This window comes from Nansenia antarctica (genome assembly GCF_963989245.1).
Source record: "Nansenia antarctica genome assembly, chromosome: 2".
NCBI lineage: Eukaryota > Metazoa > Chordata > Actinopteri > Argentiniformes > Microstomatidae > Nansenia > Nansenia antarctica.
The window spans coordinates 44242274-44260889 of NC_137675.1; the positions used below are offsets into that span (position 1 = coordinate 44242274).

General features: G+C 42.6%; 2 protein-coding genes across 2 annotated transcripts; both read right to left on the bottom strand.

Annotated features, from left to right (window-relative positions):
* Positions 1-307: 307 nt before the first annotated feature.
* LOC308151131 (heat shock 70 kDa protein) lies at positions 308-2227 on the bottom strand (the record flags this gene model as incomplete). Its single annotated transcript, XM_080523950.1, has 1 exon — positions 308-2227. One exon carries the CDS (start codon positions 2225-2227, stop codon positions 308-310), a length of 1920 nt encoding a protein of 639 aa, XP_080380076.1.
* A 3692-nt stretch (positions 2228-5919) lies between these two features.
* LOC308149655 (ras-related protein Rab-35) lies at positions 5920-18595 on the bottom strand. Its single transcript, XM_080522544.1, has 7 exons — positions 18076-18595; positions 15911-16941; positions 14422-14472; positions 11217-11340; positions 10225-10349; positions 9205-9329; positions 5920-6270 (listed from the first exon to the last, which is right to left on the bottom strand). The coding sequence occupies exons 2-7, from the start codon at positions 15963-15965 to the stop codon at positions 6121-6123; spliced, it is 630 nt and encodes a 209-aa protein (XP_080378670.1). The 5' UTR covers positions 15966-16941; positions 18076-18595; the 3' UTR covers positions 5920-6120.
* Between the last annotated feature and the right edge of the window lie 21 nt (positions 18596-18616).

An 18616-nucleotide genomic window follows, 5' to 3' on the forward strand; every position in this document is an offset into this window, starting at 1 on the left:
GTTAAACGTTGCGATCAAGGGTTTTTGTTTGGCATCAATTGAAAATGAAGAATTCAGTCCCAGGGTCATTCTGATATTGTGGAATTGCCCAGCTTTAATTTGATTTGCAATGCCCAGCAATGCACATATGGATAGACAATGAACATATTTATCAATGTGTTCTTTTACACTTTCAATAGTAACAAAAGCTTATTTTCTTTATGAAAACAGGGGATATAATACATAATATTTACCAACAAACACAAACATTTCAGTATTCGCTATGAACTACAAACAGGCATCAATATCACCACCAAATAGGGGCACTTCAGTCCACCTCTTCAATGGTTGGCCCCTGTGAGCTGGCACGTTGCTGTGCTCCACAGCTGCTTGTGGGCATTCCTCCCTGGTACAGATTGTTGATGATGGGGTTACACACTTTCTCCAAGTCTTTCAGTTGATGCTCATACTCCTCTTTGTCAGCCAGCTGGTTGTTTTCCAGCCAGGAAATGGCTTGGTTACACTTTTCAATGACTTTCTTCTGGTCCCCTTCGCTAATCTTGTCCTTCATGTTCTCGTCTTGCACACTGCTCTTCATGTTAAAAGCAAAGGACTCAAGGGAGTTCTTGGCAGCTATCTTCTCCCTCTGGCTGTCGTCTTCAGCTTTGTATTTGTCAGCGTCCTGCACCATCCTCTCAATCTCCTCTTTGCTGAGCCGGCCTTTATCGTTGGTGATGGTGATCTTGTTCTGTTTACCTGTGCTTTTGTCTGCTGCAGACACATTCAGAATGCCGTTAGCATCGATGTCAAAAGTCACATCAATCTGAGGGACTCCTCTTGGAGCGGGCGGAATTCCTGAAAGCTCAAACTTCCCTAGCAGGTTATTGTCCTTGGTCATGGCTCTTTCCCCCTCATAAACCTGAACCAGGACCCCAGGCTGGTTGTCAGAGTAAGTGGTGAAGGTCTGTGTTTGTTTGGTAGGGATGGTTGTGTTGCGTTTTATGAGGGCGGTCATGACTCCTCCTGCCGTCTCGATACCCATGGACAGAGGTGCCACATCCAGTAGCAGCAGGTCCTGGACGTTCTTGGAGGTGTCGCCCATGAGGATGGCGGCCTGGACCGCAGCGCCGTAGGCCACCGCCTCATCTGGGTTGATGCTCTTGTTTAGATCCCTGCCGTTGAACAAGTCCTGCAGGAGTTTCTGGATCTTGGGGATTCGGGTGGAGCCTCCAACCAGGACGATGTCATGAATCTGAGCCTTGTCCATTTTGGCATCTCTGAGGGCTTTCTCCACAGGCTCCAGAGTTCCCCTAAAGAGGTCAGAGCACATCTCCTCAAAACGGGCCCTTGTGATAGAGGTGTAGAAATCAGTGCCCTCAAACAGAGAGTCAATTTCAATGCTGGCCTGGGAGCTGGAGGACAGAGTCCTCTTGGCCCTCTCACATGCTGTGCGCAGCCTCCTCAATGCTCTCTTGTTCTGGCTAATATCTTTCTTGTATTTCCTCTTGAACTCTTCCATAAAATGGTTGACCATGCGGTTGTCAAAATCCTCCCCACCCAGGTGAGTGTCACCTGCGGTTGCCTTCACCTCAAAGATGCCGTCCTCAATGGTCAGGATAGACACGTCGAAGGTGCCCCCACCCAGGTCAAAGATCAGGACGTTGTGCTCTAACGATTTGCCTTTGTCCAGGCCGTATGCGATGGCAGCTGCTGTGGGCTCGTTGATGATCCTCAGAACATTCAGCCCAGCGATCACTCCAGCATCCTTAGTGGCCTGCCGCTGTGAGTCATTGAAGTAAGCGGGAACGGTGACAACAGCATTGGACACTTTCTGCCCAAGGTAGGCTTCAGCAATCTCTCTCATCTTCACCAGGACCATAGAAGAAATCTCCTCAGGATAGAAGGATTTGTTCTCACCTCGGTAATCTACTTGAAGTTTAGGCTTTCCGCCATCGCTGACAACCTTGAAGGGCCAGTGTTTCATGTCAGATTGCACCACCTGCTCATCAAACTTTCGCCCAATCAGTCGCTTGGCGTCGAACACAGTGTTGTTGGGGTTCATGGCCACCTGGTTCTTGGCTGCATCTCCAATGAGTCTCTCTGTGTCTGTAAAGGCCACGTAGCTGGGGGTGGTTCTGTTGCCCTGATCATTGGCAATGATTTCCACTTTCCCATGCTGGAACACCCCCACACAGGAGTAGGTAGTGCCCAGGTCAATGCCAATAGCTACACCTTTGGCTGAGGACATCTTGACTGTTCCAAGTTAGGAGGCTACAAAAGAATGAGAGTAAATATTAGAGAATTGTATTTTAAATGGAAAATGTAATAAATGTTTCACATAGAACTGCAGAGCTGGATTGTAATAGTCTTAACGCCCCACTCAATGATATCCTTTTTACACGTTTGGATGAACGTTCCATTCCGTTGCAATAGCATGGCCCATGGTGCCGCAATATTCAAACAACATGATTTATCTACAACTAGGCTTCTATGGTACTGTCAGGAACATTAAACACCTACTGTAGCTTGTCACCCCACTCGTCTTTTTACCGTCTGTTAGTTTTACCAGGGCAGCCCGCATCGCCACTATTTTTGTTACTTATACACCAGTCAAGCTAATTCAAGCATATGTAGGCTATTCTACAATTCAGACAGACTAAAATAACATAACATAACATAATCATGCTAACTATGTGTCAATACAGCATAAGAAATAGTATAGACATTACTAATTATCAAAAACAGGTATGCAACAGCGCACTCCTATGACATATCTCCTGTGAACTCGCGGTAATGAACCCAGAATCTGTATTTCTGGAGAGTTTGAGATTATGAAGTGGTGGGCCAATTACATTGTGATGCCACAGCTAATTATAAATGAATATACTGTTGTCGCACTGCAAACATAAGTCAATTAAATATAATCTTTTTTTTTTTTTACTACGAATTATTTTCACACACCTGATTCAATTATTTTCACGGAATAGAAATTACTAAATGTATGTCTGAAATTACGGATGATATTGTTTATAACAATATACAATTATCAAATAGCTGCAGCATTAATTTCAGCTCTCATTAGACTCAAAAACGTCTGGCTACTTACTTACAGTGTATGGAATTGCGCGTCTTGTGTAAAAGGCTCGTCTCCTCACTCTTCGTTGTTCAATCGTAATTCTTGCTGTGTTCATATCCAAACTGTGAGAACCTCACCGATATATAGTTGATTTACTTTTCTAGATATTTCTCGAACTTTCAGTCCCGACTCTTCATTGACCAATGAGAGCGCAGAATTCCGGTGTGACGACGCGGCCAGGGCGTGCCTGTGTACAGCAAGCGAATGTTTTCGAAACTTCCTCCTCCTTCTACCGTGTTCTACTCCTTCTACAGTGTTCTACTCCTTCTACAGTGTTCTACTCCTCCTACAGTGTTCTACTCCTTCTACAGTGTTCTACTCCTTCTACCGTGTTCTACTCCTTCTACAGTGTTCTACTCCTTCTACAGTGTTCTACTCCTCCTACAGTGTTCTACTCCTTCTACAGTGTTCTACTCCTCCTACCGTGTTCTACTCCTCCTACCGTGTTCTACTCCTTCTACAGTGTTCTACTCCTTCTACCGTGTTCTACTCTTTCTACAGTGTTCTACTCCTTCTACAGTGTTCTACTCCTTCTACAGTGTTCTACTCCTTCTACAGTGTTCTACTCCTCCTACAGTGTTCTACTCCTTCTACAGTGTTCTACTCCTCCTAGTGTTCTACTCCTTCTACAGTGTTCTACTCCTTCTACAGTGTTCTACTCCTTCTACAGTGTTCTACTCCTTCTACAGTGTTCTACTCCTCCTACAGTGTTCTACTCCTTCTACAGTGTTCTACTCCTACAGTGTTCTACTCCTCCTACAGTGTTCTACTCCTTCTACAGTGTTCTACTCCTCCTACAGTGTTCTACTCCTTCTACAGTGTTCTACTCCTTCTACAGTGTTCTACTCCTCCTACAGTGTTCTACTCCTCCTACAGTGTTCTACTCCTTCTACAGTATTCTACTCCTCCTACAGTGTTCTACTCCTCCTACAGTGTTCTCCTTCTACAGTGTTCTACTCCTTCTACCGTGTTCTACTCATTCTACCGTGTTCTACTCCTTCTACAGTGTTCTACTCCTTCTACAGTGTTCTACTCCTCCTACAGTGTTCTACTCCTTCTACAGTGTTCTACTCCTTCTACAGTGTTCTACTCCTCCTACAGTGTTCTACTCCTTCTACAGTGTTCTACTCCTTCTACAGTGTTCTACTCCTTCTACAGTGTTCTACTCCTTCTACAGTGTTCTACTCCTCCTACAGTGTTCTACTCCTTCTACAGTGTTCTACTCCTCCTACAGTGTTCTACTCCTTCTACAGTGTTCTACTCCTCCTACAGTGTTCTACTCCTTCTACAGTGTTCTACTCCTTCTACCGTGTTCTACTCCTTCTACAGTGTTCTACTCCTCCTACAGTGTTCTACTCCTCCTACAGTGTTCTACTCCTCCTACAGTGTTCTACTCCTTCTACAGTGTTCTACTCCTTCTACAGTGTTCTACTCCTTCTACAGTGTTCTACTCCTTCTACAGTGTTCTACTCCTCCTACAGTGTTCTACTCCTTCTACCGTGTTCTACTCCTTCTACAGTGTTCTACTCCTTCTACAGTGTTCTACTCCTTCTACAGTGTTCTACTCCTCCTACAGTGTTCTACTCCTCCTACCGTGTTCTACTTCTTCTACAGTGTTCTACTCCTCCTACAGTGTTCTACTCCTTCTACAGTGTTCTACTCCTTCTACAGTGTTCTACTCCTCCTACAGTGTTCTACTCCTCCTACAGTGTTCTACTCCTTCTACAGTGTTCTACTCCTCCTACAGTGTTCTACTCCTTCTACAGTGTTCTTCTCCTCCTACAGTGTTCTACTCCTCCTACAGTGTTCTATGCGCTTCCAAAGTTTCCAATAATACACGGGGATACAGTCAGCCTATATATATATATTTATATTGATATCCAATTACTTATATTACTTAATTTTTAGGGTTAGTGAATTTAATGTTCATTTCTCTACCATAAGCCGTCTCCAAAGTAATTTCCAATTCCAATTCTCTGAAATTACTTTGGAGACGGCTTATGGTAGAGAAATTAACATTAAATTCACAGGCAACAGCTCTGGTGGACATTCCTGTAGTCAGCATGCCAATTGCACGCTCCCTCAAAACTTGTGACATCTGTGGCATTGTGCTGTGTGATAAAACTGCACATTTTAGAGTGGCCTTTAATTATGACCAGCCTAAGGCACTTCTGTGCAATAATCATGCTGTCTAATCAGCATCTGGACATGCCACAGAGAAATAGGCCTTTTGTCTTAGGTGTTTGATCTCAACTCGTGAAAAATTGGAATGAGAACAAAAAATGTCTGCACATTATTGCTCCATCATAAACAGAAAAACTAATTATTGAATTTAAGGAGACAGGTTTTACTTTATTGCTCACTGTTTATTTTGACATGTTATATAGTTCAGGTATGACAGTCTTGTTAATTAAAAAATAAGACAACATTTCACTCACTGGTCACTGTTTAAGAACTCATGTCTGTTAGTCTTTCCTAGATTAGGGTTTTAATACCTGTTTGACACTTTAGGACCACATTTCCCTTTGAAGGATAAAATGACATTAATAGATAACCATAAAAATAACCCCCAAGGTAATAATTCGGCACATAACAGTGGTTTTCTCTGTCCTAAACCTTGTCATCCTCGCTCAGTGCAATGTCAACATGTAAAGTTTTGTCTCCCAAGTTTCCTTATCAGTGCTAACAGACTTTGGCTGCTCCAACTCCTACGTGTGTCCTGTTCATGACCCTGTACACAAACCACCCCTCACCCCACACCCCCTGTACACAACCACACCTCACCCCACACCCCCTTAGGCACTTCATGTTGAATCCAGAGTAAGTTGTAAGATTCTTTAGAGAATCTTGAGAGTAATACAAAACCGTAAGCAGTGTTATGTTATGCCTCTGATGTGGTCTATGTGGAATTCTTGCCCCATTGCTTATGCCCATTCGATCCTTTCAGATCCACACAAGTGACTAGGGGGTAGGGTATCTGTCAGGACCAGACCTCTCCCTCTCTCTCAGCAGCACTTCTTGCCCCTCTTCCTCCTCTCTCGGTCTCTCTGTGAGTTGATGTGGACTGTGTCCTTCTCTCGTTCCCTCTCTCTCTCCGCACGACTCTGACTCTGCTTTTTGGCCCGGAGGACCATGTGAGTGAAGGCCATGAACATCTGAGAGAGAGAGAGAGAGAGAGAGAGAGAGAGAGAGAGAGAGAGAGAGAGAGAGAGAGAGAGAGAGAGAGAGAGAGGGATGGAAAGAGGGAGGAAGGAAATGTGGGAGAGAGAAAGGATGAGTGAAATGAAATGACTGTGCACTACAGATACATTATATGGACAAAAGTATGTGGACACAATTCTGATCTGGGGCTGTTTTCATGGTTTGGGCTAGGCCCCTTAGTTCCAGTGAAGGGAGATTCTAGAGAACTGTATGCTTCCAACTTTGTGGCAACAGTTTGGGGAAGGCCCTTTCTAGTTTCAGCATGACAATGCCCCCATACACAAAGTGAGGTCCATAATGACATGGTTTGCCGAGTTTGGTCTGGGAGAACTTAACTTGCTTGCACACAGAGCTCTGACCTCAACCCCATCGAACACCTTTGGGATGAATTGGAACGCCGACTGTGAGCCAGTCCTTCGTGCCCGACCTCATTAATGCTCTTGTGGCTGAATGGGAGCAAATCCCTGCAACCATAGACCTTAGAGGCTGCGGACCTGTGCTTGCCCATGAATCCCTCATTAATTGATAATTATGTTATTAGTTTCAGAGCAGCTCAGTAGAGAGCTAACGTGGGTCTGGTTTAATGAAGACTGTTCAGTAGAGAGCTAACGTCAGGGTTGCCACGCTTGCCTTGAAATAATTTTCCATACCACCTCTTGATTTTCCAGGTACCATGTTTTGTGATGATATCTAGATCGTTAAAATGTTCCGCCCCCGCCCGTCCACCACACCGGCCCACCCCCAGAGGACACCTGACTACTTACTTGATTTAAAAGATGTGCCATCTAGATGTGCAGTCTAGTCTAGGTGTGCGATCAGCTCTTAAATGCTTATAGTTCCTTCAATTCAATTCAATCCTTCAATTCAACTTTATTCGCCATGTGCAGTGCACTAGGAACATGATTTGGTATTCAACCATACTAAACAAGCTACAGTACATACAACAACAAGACGACAACACGACAATACTCAAGACAAAATATACAGTACCAATTAGGGCTGCAACTAACGATTATTTTGGTAGTCGACTAATCTGTCGATTATTTTTTCGATTAGTCGCGATTAGTCGTGTGGCTTTTCGCTGCGCGTAAATGGCGACGCAGAAGCATAAATCCGGCTTAACTAGCTATCTAACCTAACGTTACGCCAAGCTACAGCTGCTCACAGAGCTAGTTGATTGGCTAGCTAGCATTGCTGGCTAGACTACAGACAGCTCATCTCGCGTTCTCCTGGCTTCAACATGGAAAACCCCTGCTACGTAACGTTACATACAAGCGCCTCTGTCTGTCACATGCGTGCCACAGGGCAAATAAATTAATAGCACAAACGCTCATAGCATGTACAGCCCTGTCCATGAGACGTTGTTTTCCAACATGTAACAGTAAAGCTAACATAAACATTACGACCCTAACAATATAACGTTAGCCAGTTGGCTAACAACGTTAGCTAAAACTTACCCAGCTGATTCTTGCATGGCTCCCGTTTAAAAAAATAAATAAAAAATAAATATTTTTTTTTTTTAAATCCCGTTTTTTAAAAATATATCTTTTTATGCGATTAGTCGACAACAACATTTCACGTCGACGAATTTCCGTAATCGATTAGTCGTGACTAATCGACTAATCGTTGCAGCCCTAGTACCAATATGAGTGGATATTATGAATAAATACTGTACATCTAAGTGCAAGAACATGTAACGTGCAAGGTACAATGATCAGCAATTATTGAGAAGGGCTAGCTGTCTAACCAGTGTTTTGATAGCTCAGTGTAGATGTATTAAACTAGAACTAATTTCCAGCCTAGAACACCACTGGGCTGAAAAACTTGGTTCCCTAAAACGTATAGGTGGTGATTCCAATTCATCATGAAATAGAGGTTGATGTGTCCTTTCAGTCTGCCTCCATCTATGTGGCTGAACGACCCGACGGCCTGAGATGTCATATAACCCTAACCTGACATATACAACTACCTTATTGAATCTCCAGATAATGTATTTCTGACATCCATCACTTGCTGTAGTTAAGATACTTTATTTGTCTGTTTTGGTAGTCTGTCCAATGTGACACTTGCCCTCCTCCACCGGCCCTAGTTTTGGATCTAGCTTGCTGTTCATTATTTTGAGAATAAATCGTAGCTAGCTAGCTATAACTTCTTCATATATATATATATATATATATATATATATATATATATATATATATATATATATACACATATAGTATGTCATATACTATATATACCATACAGGCTAAATACTGATCACTTGGCAAATCACTTGGCAAATGCATAATCTATTAAAGTAGCAAAGATCATACATTTGCATTGACCGCCAGTCAAACTTCGACCAATTCCTGAGTAAATCCAACGTTCCTACACTGAGATATGACCGTTTTAACTTGCACCCCCCACTCGCGGATATCAGGAAGTATTAGCGCTATAGCGCTATTGGCCGTTACCGTTAGCAACACATTCCAAGCGCTAGCTAGCTAGCAAGCACATCAATGTTTGTTTGCAACAATGAACCATGTGCTTGCCAACCAACATTGATAAAGCCACATTTAGAACAGCCACAGACAGTTCCAAGCCAACTACTTAAATTTGAGAATAAACATAAATTATGAAATGCTTTAGAAAGCCCATAACATTTTCCAGGACAACACAAGATTTCCATGTTAATTTTAAATTTTGCTCAGTTTCCATGCCTTTTCCAGGTATGGAACAGGGCGAGGGCTCAATAATTTCCATGTTTTCCCTGTTTTCCAGGTAGCGTGGCAACCCTGAACGTGGGTCTGGTTTAATGAAGACTGGTCAGTAGAGAGCTAACGTGGGTCTGGTTTAATGAAGGGCAGCTCAGTAGAGAGCTATCGTGGGTCAGGGTAAGGGTTCACCTCCTCCACGTTGATGTTCTCCTTGGCGCTGGTCTCAAACACCCTGACGCCCACAGACTCCCCGAAACGCATTGCATCCTGGGAGTCCACCTGCTTCTTGGAGGGGTCATCGTTCTTATTTCCCACTGAGTGCGAGAGAAGTAGGGAGGGATGACATTTAGATTATTGTATTATTAAACAATAACACAAACAAACAAATTGTCAAAACAAGCAGTATAGGTTAACAACACACAATCTCCACCTCACAGGTAAGGGACGCTAGATGAGAGCCACCATGCCACTCCTCGTTGTTAATACTTCTATATAAAAAATGATGTTCATATGTGACATATATTGAGTGTATGAGAACCTAGGCTTAACATACTGCCTCACTGAAAGAATCCCCAAGGTGACACTAGGGTTATGACAATATTAGCCCTGCCTACAGTAGCATTTAATGATAATCTTGCCTTTTCCTAGATTACTAGAAATATCTGAAATAATCTAGCAAATGTGTAGAGGACTGTGATACAATTTAACCATAAACAGATTCAACCTCAAGATATAACCTATGGGCAAATATCATGATACAGGATTCTAACACTACTGCAGTCTTTTTTTCACCAATAGCAGTAATCAAATACAAACCAAACACTATGAAATTGAATGATACTTGAACAACTAAAGTGCAATGCTGTTGAAGAGTAAAGTTGTTATTACAATGGCTATAATTCCAAATTAAATGTCAAATGAATGCTATTTTCCATGTGCAAAATAGCTATTTATTTTTATAAATAATAGCTATTTATTTATTTTAAATAATAGCTTTTTTTTTTTTTTTAATAATAGCTATTTATTTTTTACAATATAACTGAAGTGGGTGAGAAGAAATACAAATAAAAAGGTCTTGCTTTCTCAAGACCCATAATGATCAGATCAGTTACAGCTTCAACTCATGAAGAGAGACACTAAACACGGTCGTTCCAATGTCTAAACTTTTTTTTCTTCTTTTTTTAAAAACACAACTTAGTCCAAACTCACCCAATATCTTACAGACATTATCACAGTTCTGGGAGATCTCATTCAGCCACCTCTTCACATTCACAAACGACTCAGGGTTGGTGACGTCGTAAACAATAATGACGCCATGGGTGTTTCTGTAATACCTGAGCAGGAGAGAGGGATGGAGAGATGCAGACAGAGGGGAAGAAAGAGATGACAAAAAAGTGAGAGGGTATAAACTACTGACATGGGTGTAGAGTGACAGGGTGACATGGGTGTAGAGTGACAGGGTGGCACAGAGACACAACCGCTGGGCGATAAGACCACAATAGCGGGACCTCGGGCGGCTGTGTCTCAGGAGGTAGAGCCGGCATTGAGTGCTCGCAAGGTCAGCAGATCGGTGGTTCGAACCCCGGCTGGCCACATGTCAAAGCGTCCTTGGGTAAGACACTGAACCCCAAATTGCTCCCAATGAGCGGGCCGACGCCTTGCATAGTAGCTTGCCACCATTGATGTGTGAATGTGTGTGTGAATGGGTGAATGAGAGGCCATTGTAAAGCGCTTTGGAATAAGGAGCTATATGAGTCAGTCCATTTATAATAGGAACCAGCTCCATTAGATGCAAATATTCTCTGCAGCTGCAATTGGGGAAAGTACGTCCCAAGCAGTGGCCTGGGATGTCTGAAGATAACTCTTGGTTCAGATATAAAGCCGTTTTAACAGGACTGTAAAACACAGTCCAGTCCAGAGTCCAGTAAGTCTAAGTATAGTTACATATTTTCATGGACACTTTGAGCGGTTTTGGCCAGGTTGACTCCATACTGAGCAAACTGGGGAAATACGCAGAAATCCAATTAATTCACTCAGAACCACCCGCATTAAATTTGTTGTTTTTGTCAATTCACACCCTGAATTAAATGAATGTCCAAATGGGCTTGGGCTTGAAAAGAACTGGACCTAACACAGACAGATGCTTCCAGAACAAATGGTCAGTGTTGACGGTGGTTCTACTGGCGGTTTAGATTGATTACGTTGAGGTGATGGTCCTGAATCTCTCCTGGCCTGCCGTGTCCCAGATCTGCAGTTTGACCCGCTCCCCTTCCATGTCCACAGTCCTGATCTTGAAGTCCACGCCTATCGTAGTGATGTAGCTGCCTGCGGTTCAGAATTAAGAGTTAAGGAAGATTCCCTACACTAAATGCACCCTTAAGTTAGGTGTGTATTTAAGTCTCAAAAAAGGTACACACATCAAGCTAAGCCGTCGGTAGCGAAGCCTCGGGGCGAAAACCCAGAGGCTGTCAAACAGCTCTGTCCCCCAAGCAATCAGGCTCCTGGAGAAATACACTGGAAGAAAACAAAAGACTGCCACCCCAAAACCAACCCCACACACACTACAAAAATGAACATATTATATAACTACTGCACACTACTGGATTACTTGTATACCACTGGACTAATTTACGTATTGTATTATATTGCATTTCATATCATTGTACTTTGCACAGGATTTTTTTAAACTATTGAAGCCACTGTAAAACCATCACTAGTTTATCAATGTAGGCTTACTTATTTTACTTACATTACTTGTTTTGGTATCTGAATGCTGCAATGCTAATGTTGAGGAACCAAAGCTAAAGAATGTGTATAGAATTCGTAAACCATCAACATAAACAACACACTGACATTTTTAGTCTAACCTAAACTGCACTGAGCAAAAACTATGGTACTACAATACTACTGATGTACTTGACATTCTGCAGCAACACGTGTGTCTCTCATTGAGTAAGACAATTAGCTATTTTGGCTTAATTTTGGGTTATGCTTAAGGTTAGAGATACTGTTTAAAGGTCCCAAATTATGAAGTGCTATGTTGCTTATGTTTTCTGTGCTTGTGTATATATAAATAAGGCAATAGGGTCAGTGTTTTGGGGGCTGTGTGTTTCAGAAAACATGTGATTCAACAATCCATTCAGATTGGCCTCTCGTCCTGACGTCCCACTGGGGTAGAGTGGCGTCGTGCGTATCGACATCCATGGTGTTAAATCGGACACTGTGTTGAACATTTCCCCTGCCGTGTTCATCTGTCCGCTACATTCGAAGGGAAACTCAGATCGTTCCCATTTAAATGGTTTTGGATTCCTTGTTTTGTGGGGAACACAAGGGGATATTTGGTTTTGAATTTTATTCCCCCGGAACCTTGTTTTTTCGCACCGCTGCCACACAGCGAATCCGCTGAAAAACTGCTGATGATGATTTCCCCGAGCCGTGAAACAGCCCGTCGAGAAAAGAACTGAAAGAGGCGTTTAGAGGCATGCAGGGATGCCTTTAGACTCAACTCTGAGTAGTATCTTCAGCAAAAATCTTCAATGACATGTTTTGGGGACCCCCAGAGATCTATATTAAAAAGAGCATAATAGGTCTCCTTTAAAAGCAGATTGTAGGATAGAAAGAGTCCAGGAACATGGCCCGGCAGGGCCGTCCATAATCAAGGGCTTGATGCCCCGAACCGGGCCGCATTTGTATCCTACCCGTGCCGTACTTTCAGAAACACTTCTCCATTATACACAATAGACCCGGAGCGACCCGGGACTGTAGGAGGAGTTACGTGTCATAAGAGCACTCACTGTAATAAGTGCCGCTATACAGCTCAACGGGGGGAAATACAATAAGAATTATGTCAAAATGCAGCACTATCATGCACAGATCAGCCTTAAAACATGTAACGTTAAGTGCCTGTTACTTGCCGCTTTCAGTTCGTCACATCAACGGGGGAAATGCGAGATGAACTCTGCGCGAGTTCCATAAATTCCTCCGTTGAACGGAAAGTCCTAAAGTGTTTTAGCCTTCCCCCTTTCCACTGGTAATAAGGAATTGGCAATAATAGATCGATATAAATAGATCAACATTTAAAAACCGAAGAAGAGAATGATTACAATATAGAGATAAGTGTTATTACTGGAACTGTATTCTATTAGCGGGATAACACACTCTCTCTATTTCGGGCTAAACTGTGCAGTGTAGCCGGCGTCCTGGTTCCTCCAGCAACTGGACACTTCCATAAATAACAACAAATATGTAATATGTAAATATGTAATACCACGTTCATTGATAAAATGACACAAGGGATGGAAAGGGGTGATGGCAGTTTTAGAAGGGGGATGATGAAGCGCTGGACTATGGAACGGCACAGCACAACGGGGGGAAATGTGATAAGAATCATGATCATGCGCAGATCAGCCTTAAAACATGTAACGTTAGATATATAAGTTATAACGTTAGACAGGGAGCAATGTATTTCTACGGAAACGCTGTGCTTGACGCTTATTGGAATGACGCGGGGCTCATACAATCTGCGCGTTTGTTATAGATACGAGTGCTGCGCTGTCTTGCTGGTAGTCAAATATATTTATTTATACAGCATATGGATGTTACGTGCCTGTTACTTGCCGCTTTCAGTTCTAGTAGATTTGTAGTTTAGGTCTCGCAACCAGGGGATCGCCGACATGATAATGGGAGCAAGACGCGAATCTACGGGCATTTGGCTGAGTGAACGGCGAAAATGCCTGGACGGCACAGCTTGGGATTCCATTGAAGTTACAGGGAACTATGTGTGAAAGAGGCTTAAGCTGAATGTTGAAATAACAGCAATACCATGTTCATTGATAAAATGACATAAGGGATGAAAAGGGGAGATGGCAGTTTTAGAAGGGGGATGATGAAGCGCGCTTGACTGAGGAACAGCATAGTAATAATAATAGCGATTTTTTGGTTATGCTTGTTGTAAATAAAAGTTATATGATGCATTGAAATGGCATTAAACTAAGATAATAAGATGGTTATCATAATTTTTCAAATCTTTATGAATAATTTATTACAGAAACAGTAAGTGACATTTTCTGAGAGCGAAATCTGTTGTGGTATTTAAAGATGGCGGTTAGCGATGAAGTCTATGAACATGGGATGACGATTTCCATTGACCAATCAATGGTCTGCAGCGTCACAGGTCACACGCAGCCTGGCAAAAAAGTACGGAAAGTACCCCTCTCGAACTGGAACTAAAAATGGCACGTGTACTATGGCCTAGTACGGCTCGGTTGGCAGTGGAGAAAGGAAAAAGAACCGGGTCGGCCCGGTAGTGGAAAAGTGCTATGAGCTTGAGCTTTAATAGAAGAAGAAAAAACATGCAATATGGTTTAGGGTACTGAAGGAATGCTTTGGGGGGGAATATGAACTCACCAGAGAAGGAGTTATCGGCAAACCGTAGTAGTAGACTGCTTTTCCCTACATCTGAGACAGAGGCAGGAAAGAGTCATCAAATGAGCTTCCCCACCAAAAGACTGAGCATCAATGACTGTCTGGTCATAAAGGACTAGCACATTCTACTCAGCACACTGGGTAACTTTTAGGGATTGGTCACTACTTAATTGCTGTTCAATCTTACCATTAAGAAATAAAAGCACATTATGCATCCATGTATTTTGAGAAAATAAAGTATATTTAAGTAGTGTAATTATTAGTATTTGTTTTTGGGTCATGTCTCATTAACGCAAGACTTTTCATTATCATCTTAGCAACCGAATGGATTCAGAAGCAATAAGACATCTTCTCTGCCCACCTAAACTATTTCTCCAGACATCGTTCACTCAACATTAGGCAAGACACTACAAATACTTCATAGTCAGACTTGAGGCAGTTATGCATGCAATGTATATGGGACCAAATCCACTACTTTATAGCCTTTGTCTATATACGTGACTGAATTCCTCAAACAGGGGGGACTACAGGCTCCCAGTCACCACAAAGTGCTTTTATTTCTAAATGGTAAAACAGATTAAAATAAATACATATATATATATATATATAATGTCCTAAAAGGAAGCTAACATTCTGTACATTCGTCATCACTTGATTCAACACCCCATTAGCTAATCAAAATGTTAAGGCAACTGTCCAAACACATACTGAAGGTGACGTATTAGGGCTGGGTTCAAAAAATCGATTTCCCGATTCTGAATCGATCTTCATTAAATGAGCGATTTATCGATTCATAAATCCCGAGATCGATTTTTTTTTTTTTTTTTTTTTTGCTTGCAGCTTCAACCCGCAACGAGATCTCGTGGCCAGATCTCGCGCTACAATAATTTATCATATCTCACGCAACGTGAGGTCTCAACACTAAAATCTAAAAACATGGCAATGGCAGGGACACTCAAGTCACCACCAGGCTTAAAGTCAGATGTCTGGGTGCATTTTGGATTTAAAAAATGTGACGATAGAGATGAGCTGGACAAAAGCAAAGTCATATGTAAATAAAAAGTACATTCATGTAACTGCTTTGGAGTCAATTCATTGATATGTTTAACAATGCTACATGTTATAGGGTTCCTTGAACAATTTATAGCATTAGTTCGGAGAATCTCTTTCATATTCAAGCAAAACATGTATATTGTAACTAGATCGAATCGGAATCGAATCGAATCGAATCGAATCGTGAATCGAATCGAATTGGGAGCTGTGAATCGGAATCGAATCGTTTTGGGAAATCAGTGGCGATACCCAGCCCTATGACGTATGCAGTGGGGGGATATTTCTTTTTCTTAGGTCATCAAAGTGCTAGTTGGAGCAATAAACTGTATTTCTATGGGCAAGTTTTCTTTTATATGGAAACCTTCTAACACACTTTGTAGGAAGGAAGGAAGTAAGAAAGAAGTTACGATGCACTAACTAGAGTCTCCGATAATGAGCAGTTTGAAGAGATGAGTGTAGTCCTTGCCCGCCATTCTACAGTGCTGCTCCCTTGGACCTTTCTCCCAAAAAATGCACTTCCACAGAAGCAAATCTCAGTTGTCCCAAAGTTTTTATTTTTTTATGACCACTTCAGACAGGCCAAAGCTGTTTGTCCTGAAGACATACGCATCCTCAAAATGGTTTCAATTTCATTTCCAGTTGATTCCAGTTGACCCCAGAATTCCCGTTAAACTCAACTTTGCTCATTGCGAAATACAAAGATGAGGCGTAAATCCGGTGTGCTCCTAGTCTGCTTGGTACTTCAGAGTCCTGCTAAGGCCCCTGGTCCCACCTTAGTTTCAGTTCCTCCCACTAACTCCAGTAGGGGATTCCCAGTTCATTCCGGCAGCGCATTACAACTCATCGCTTGGTACTTCCAGTTCTGTTCCCACCAGTCCAGTGTATAGCTGTTCTCCAAGTCTTCTCCTAAAGTTTGGGTGGAAACTGCATCCCAACATTCAAATGGCTGAAGGAGAACGTTCTCTGTCACTTTGCCTGTGGGACCCTATATGCCAGTGGAAAGAAGACTGTCCTCATTACTTCGCAATCAAGCAGTTTAGTTTCATGTGTGCGGAGGAAGTGTGTTCATTGCGATAGCTCGACTAACACTTTGCTAAATGGATGTATGGATCCACTGCTCCTGAAACGACTTGTTGCCGGTTCATCAGTCTAATTATCGCTTCGACTTTACCCCCATTCTCCCTCTAGATGTTCTGTCATCTTACCATCCCATACCGTCAGGTTTAGGAACTCTTTCAAGACACCACAGAGGATGCTGTCATGAGTAGAAAAGCAGAGACAGAAAGCTAAACTATCACACTACTTCCTCTTCTCAACGACATTCCACAGTGGTTCTGTCCAATGAGCTGCCTCTGTCTCAATCTCTCAATGTCACTTCCTCTTCTCTGGGTTATGTCTTAGTTTTTGGTTGGTTCCAGCCTCTCCCAATACTGTTGTTGAGGCCCTACCCTAGAAGAGAGGGAAGTAGGTTAGTACAGCACAGTATGACTGGCAACATATAATGAAAACATGAGTAGAGTGAGAAACCATTCACCTCAACTTCAGTTATTGTCAGAAATTCCTAATGACCTTCAGCCAGTTTCTGTATGGAGTGTGCACCCTCCTTTCCGTGGAACAACAGCTGTGTCACTAAATTTAACTTGCCGAGCCTACACCCTCTACATACTGCCATTAAACATTGTCAGTGATGAATCACACAATAGCCTGGCCATGGGTGAAACAGAGGTCTAGTTAAACATTAGGGTCAGGTTATTGAGGCGGGTTTGTCATTAGTAAAACACACATCTGCCTAAGGACTAATCAACATTTCACTGACAGCTAAGAATTCTATGCTGAAGAAATCCCTCAGACTAGTGTGGATGAAGAATGGAGGACTAGGCTGTTTTCTTTCCATAAAAACAGGAAAGAGTATGGGCTAGCCTATTTCCTGAAATTGATTGCCGATACAAAGTTTTGCTAAGACTACATATTATAATAGACAATATCATGGAGATGTAGCTAGTAAAAACACACTTGCCGGCCCTGTGAGAAGAGCATTTTCGCAGTGTAGCTGCAATATGTCATGATGTGCGACTACAAGAAGTCTTAACCCAATATTATATGAACACGGCAACTTCCCAAAAATGACCACTTTGATAGCCTAGCCTGGTCTAGGTGAAAACAACAACAGTAGTATGTTCGTAACAATTAAAGATCATACAATGTATTTACAAAACTAAACCCTACATCTGCGAGCAAACGTTGTCCAGATGGAAAAGTCCGCAGTATTGAAGAACAGGTTAAAAGTCTTGGCTAATAGTTACGCTATCAGGGCGGTATTCCATCAACAAGGCTAAAGGAAAGTACAGGCTTATTCTGATAAGTCTCGCGAGAAATATCAAAATATTCAGGCATATATATATATATATTTAAAGATCTCGCGAGAGTTATCAAAAATAAGCCTGAATTGTACTTTATCGATCTTGATGGAATTCCCCCCAGTGCGCAACAATAACAGTTAGCAATAAAACACCCCTGAAAACCAAGAAAAAGACGTAACTCTCGCCACATACGTTACTTTGGAGGGGTTTGTGACCCACTTACCTGCCATACCGGTCAGACGTCCCCAGGTGGGACCGCAGTGTGACTGCTCCAGGGCTAGTAGCTAATGATGGGATTAGCTTGTATCCAGGACAGGACACACCAGACGGAGCTAAAAAGTTACTTTTTCAGTACATCGTTTTAAACAACACACACAACTCCCTTCGATAACGTACACCAATTGTTTTCTGAACTCGACACCTCGCTGCGTACGTCGCTGAAACACCCCTGGTGCAAACTGATCAATAGAAACCATCAAAGCGATGACTTGTGACTCTCAGACTAATTACGTCCTCGATCGGAAGAAGCCGTGAGGCATCATCCGCTGTCCGGCCTGGACGTCTGGGTCCCCGGGGGCATGACTCAGGAAAGTTCGCTGCCTCGGTCGTGTCGAAGGAACTCCCGGCCCGACGTCTCCAGGCCACACCTGTGTGTTGTTGACTCACTCATTATTCACAATCATGTGCTTCTTTCTTTCTCCTGACCGGACCCCTCCCCTACTGTTTCACCCAATAGATCCTGTTGCATAGTCAACCATCATCAG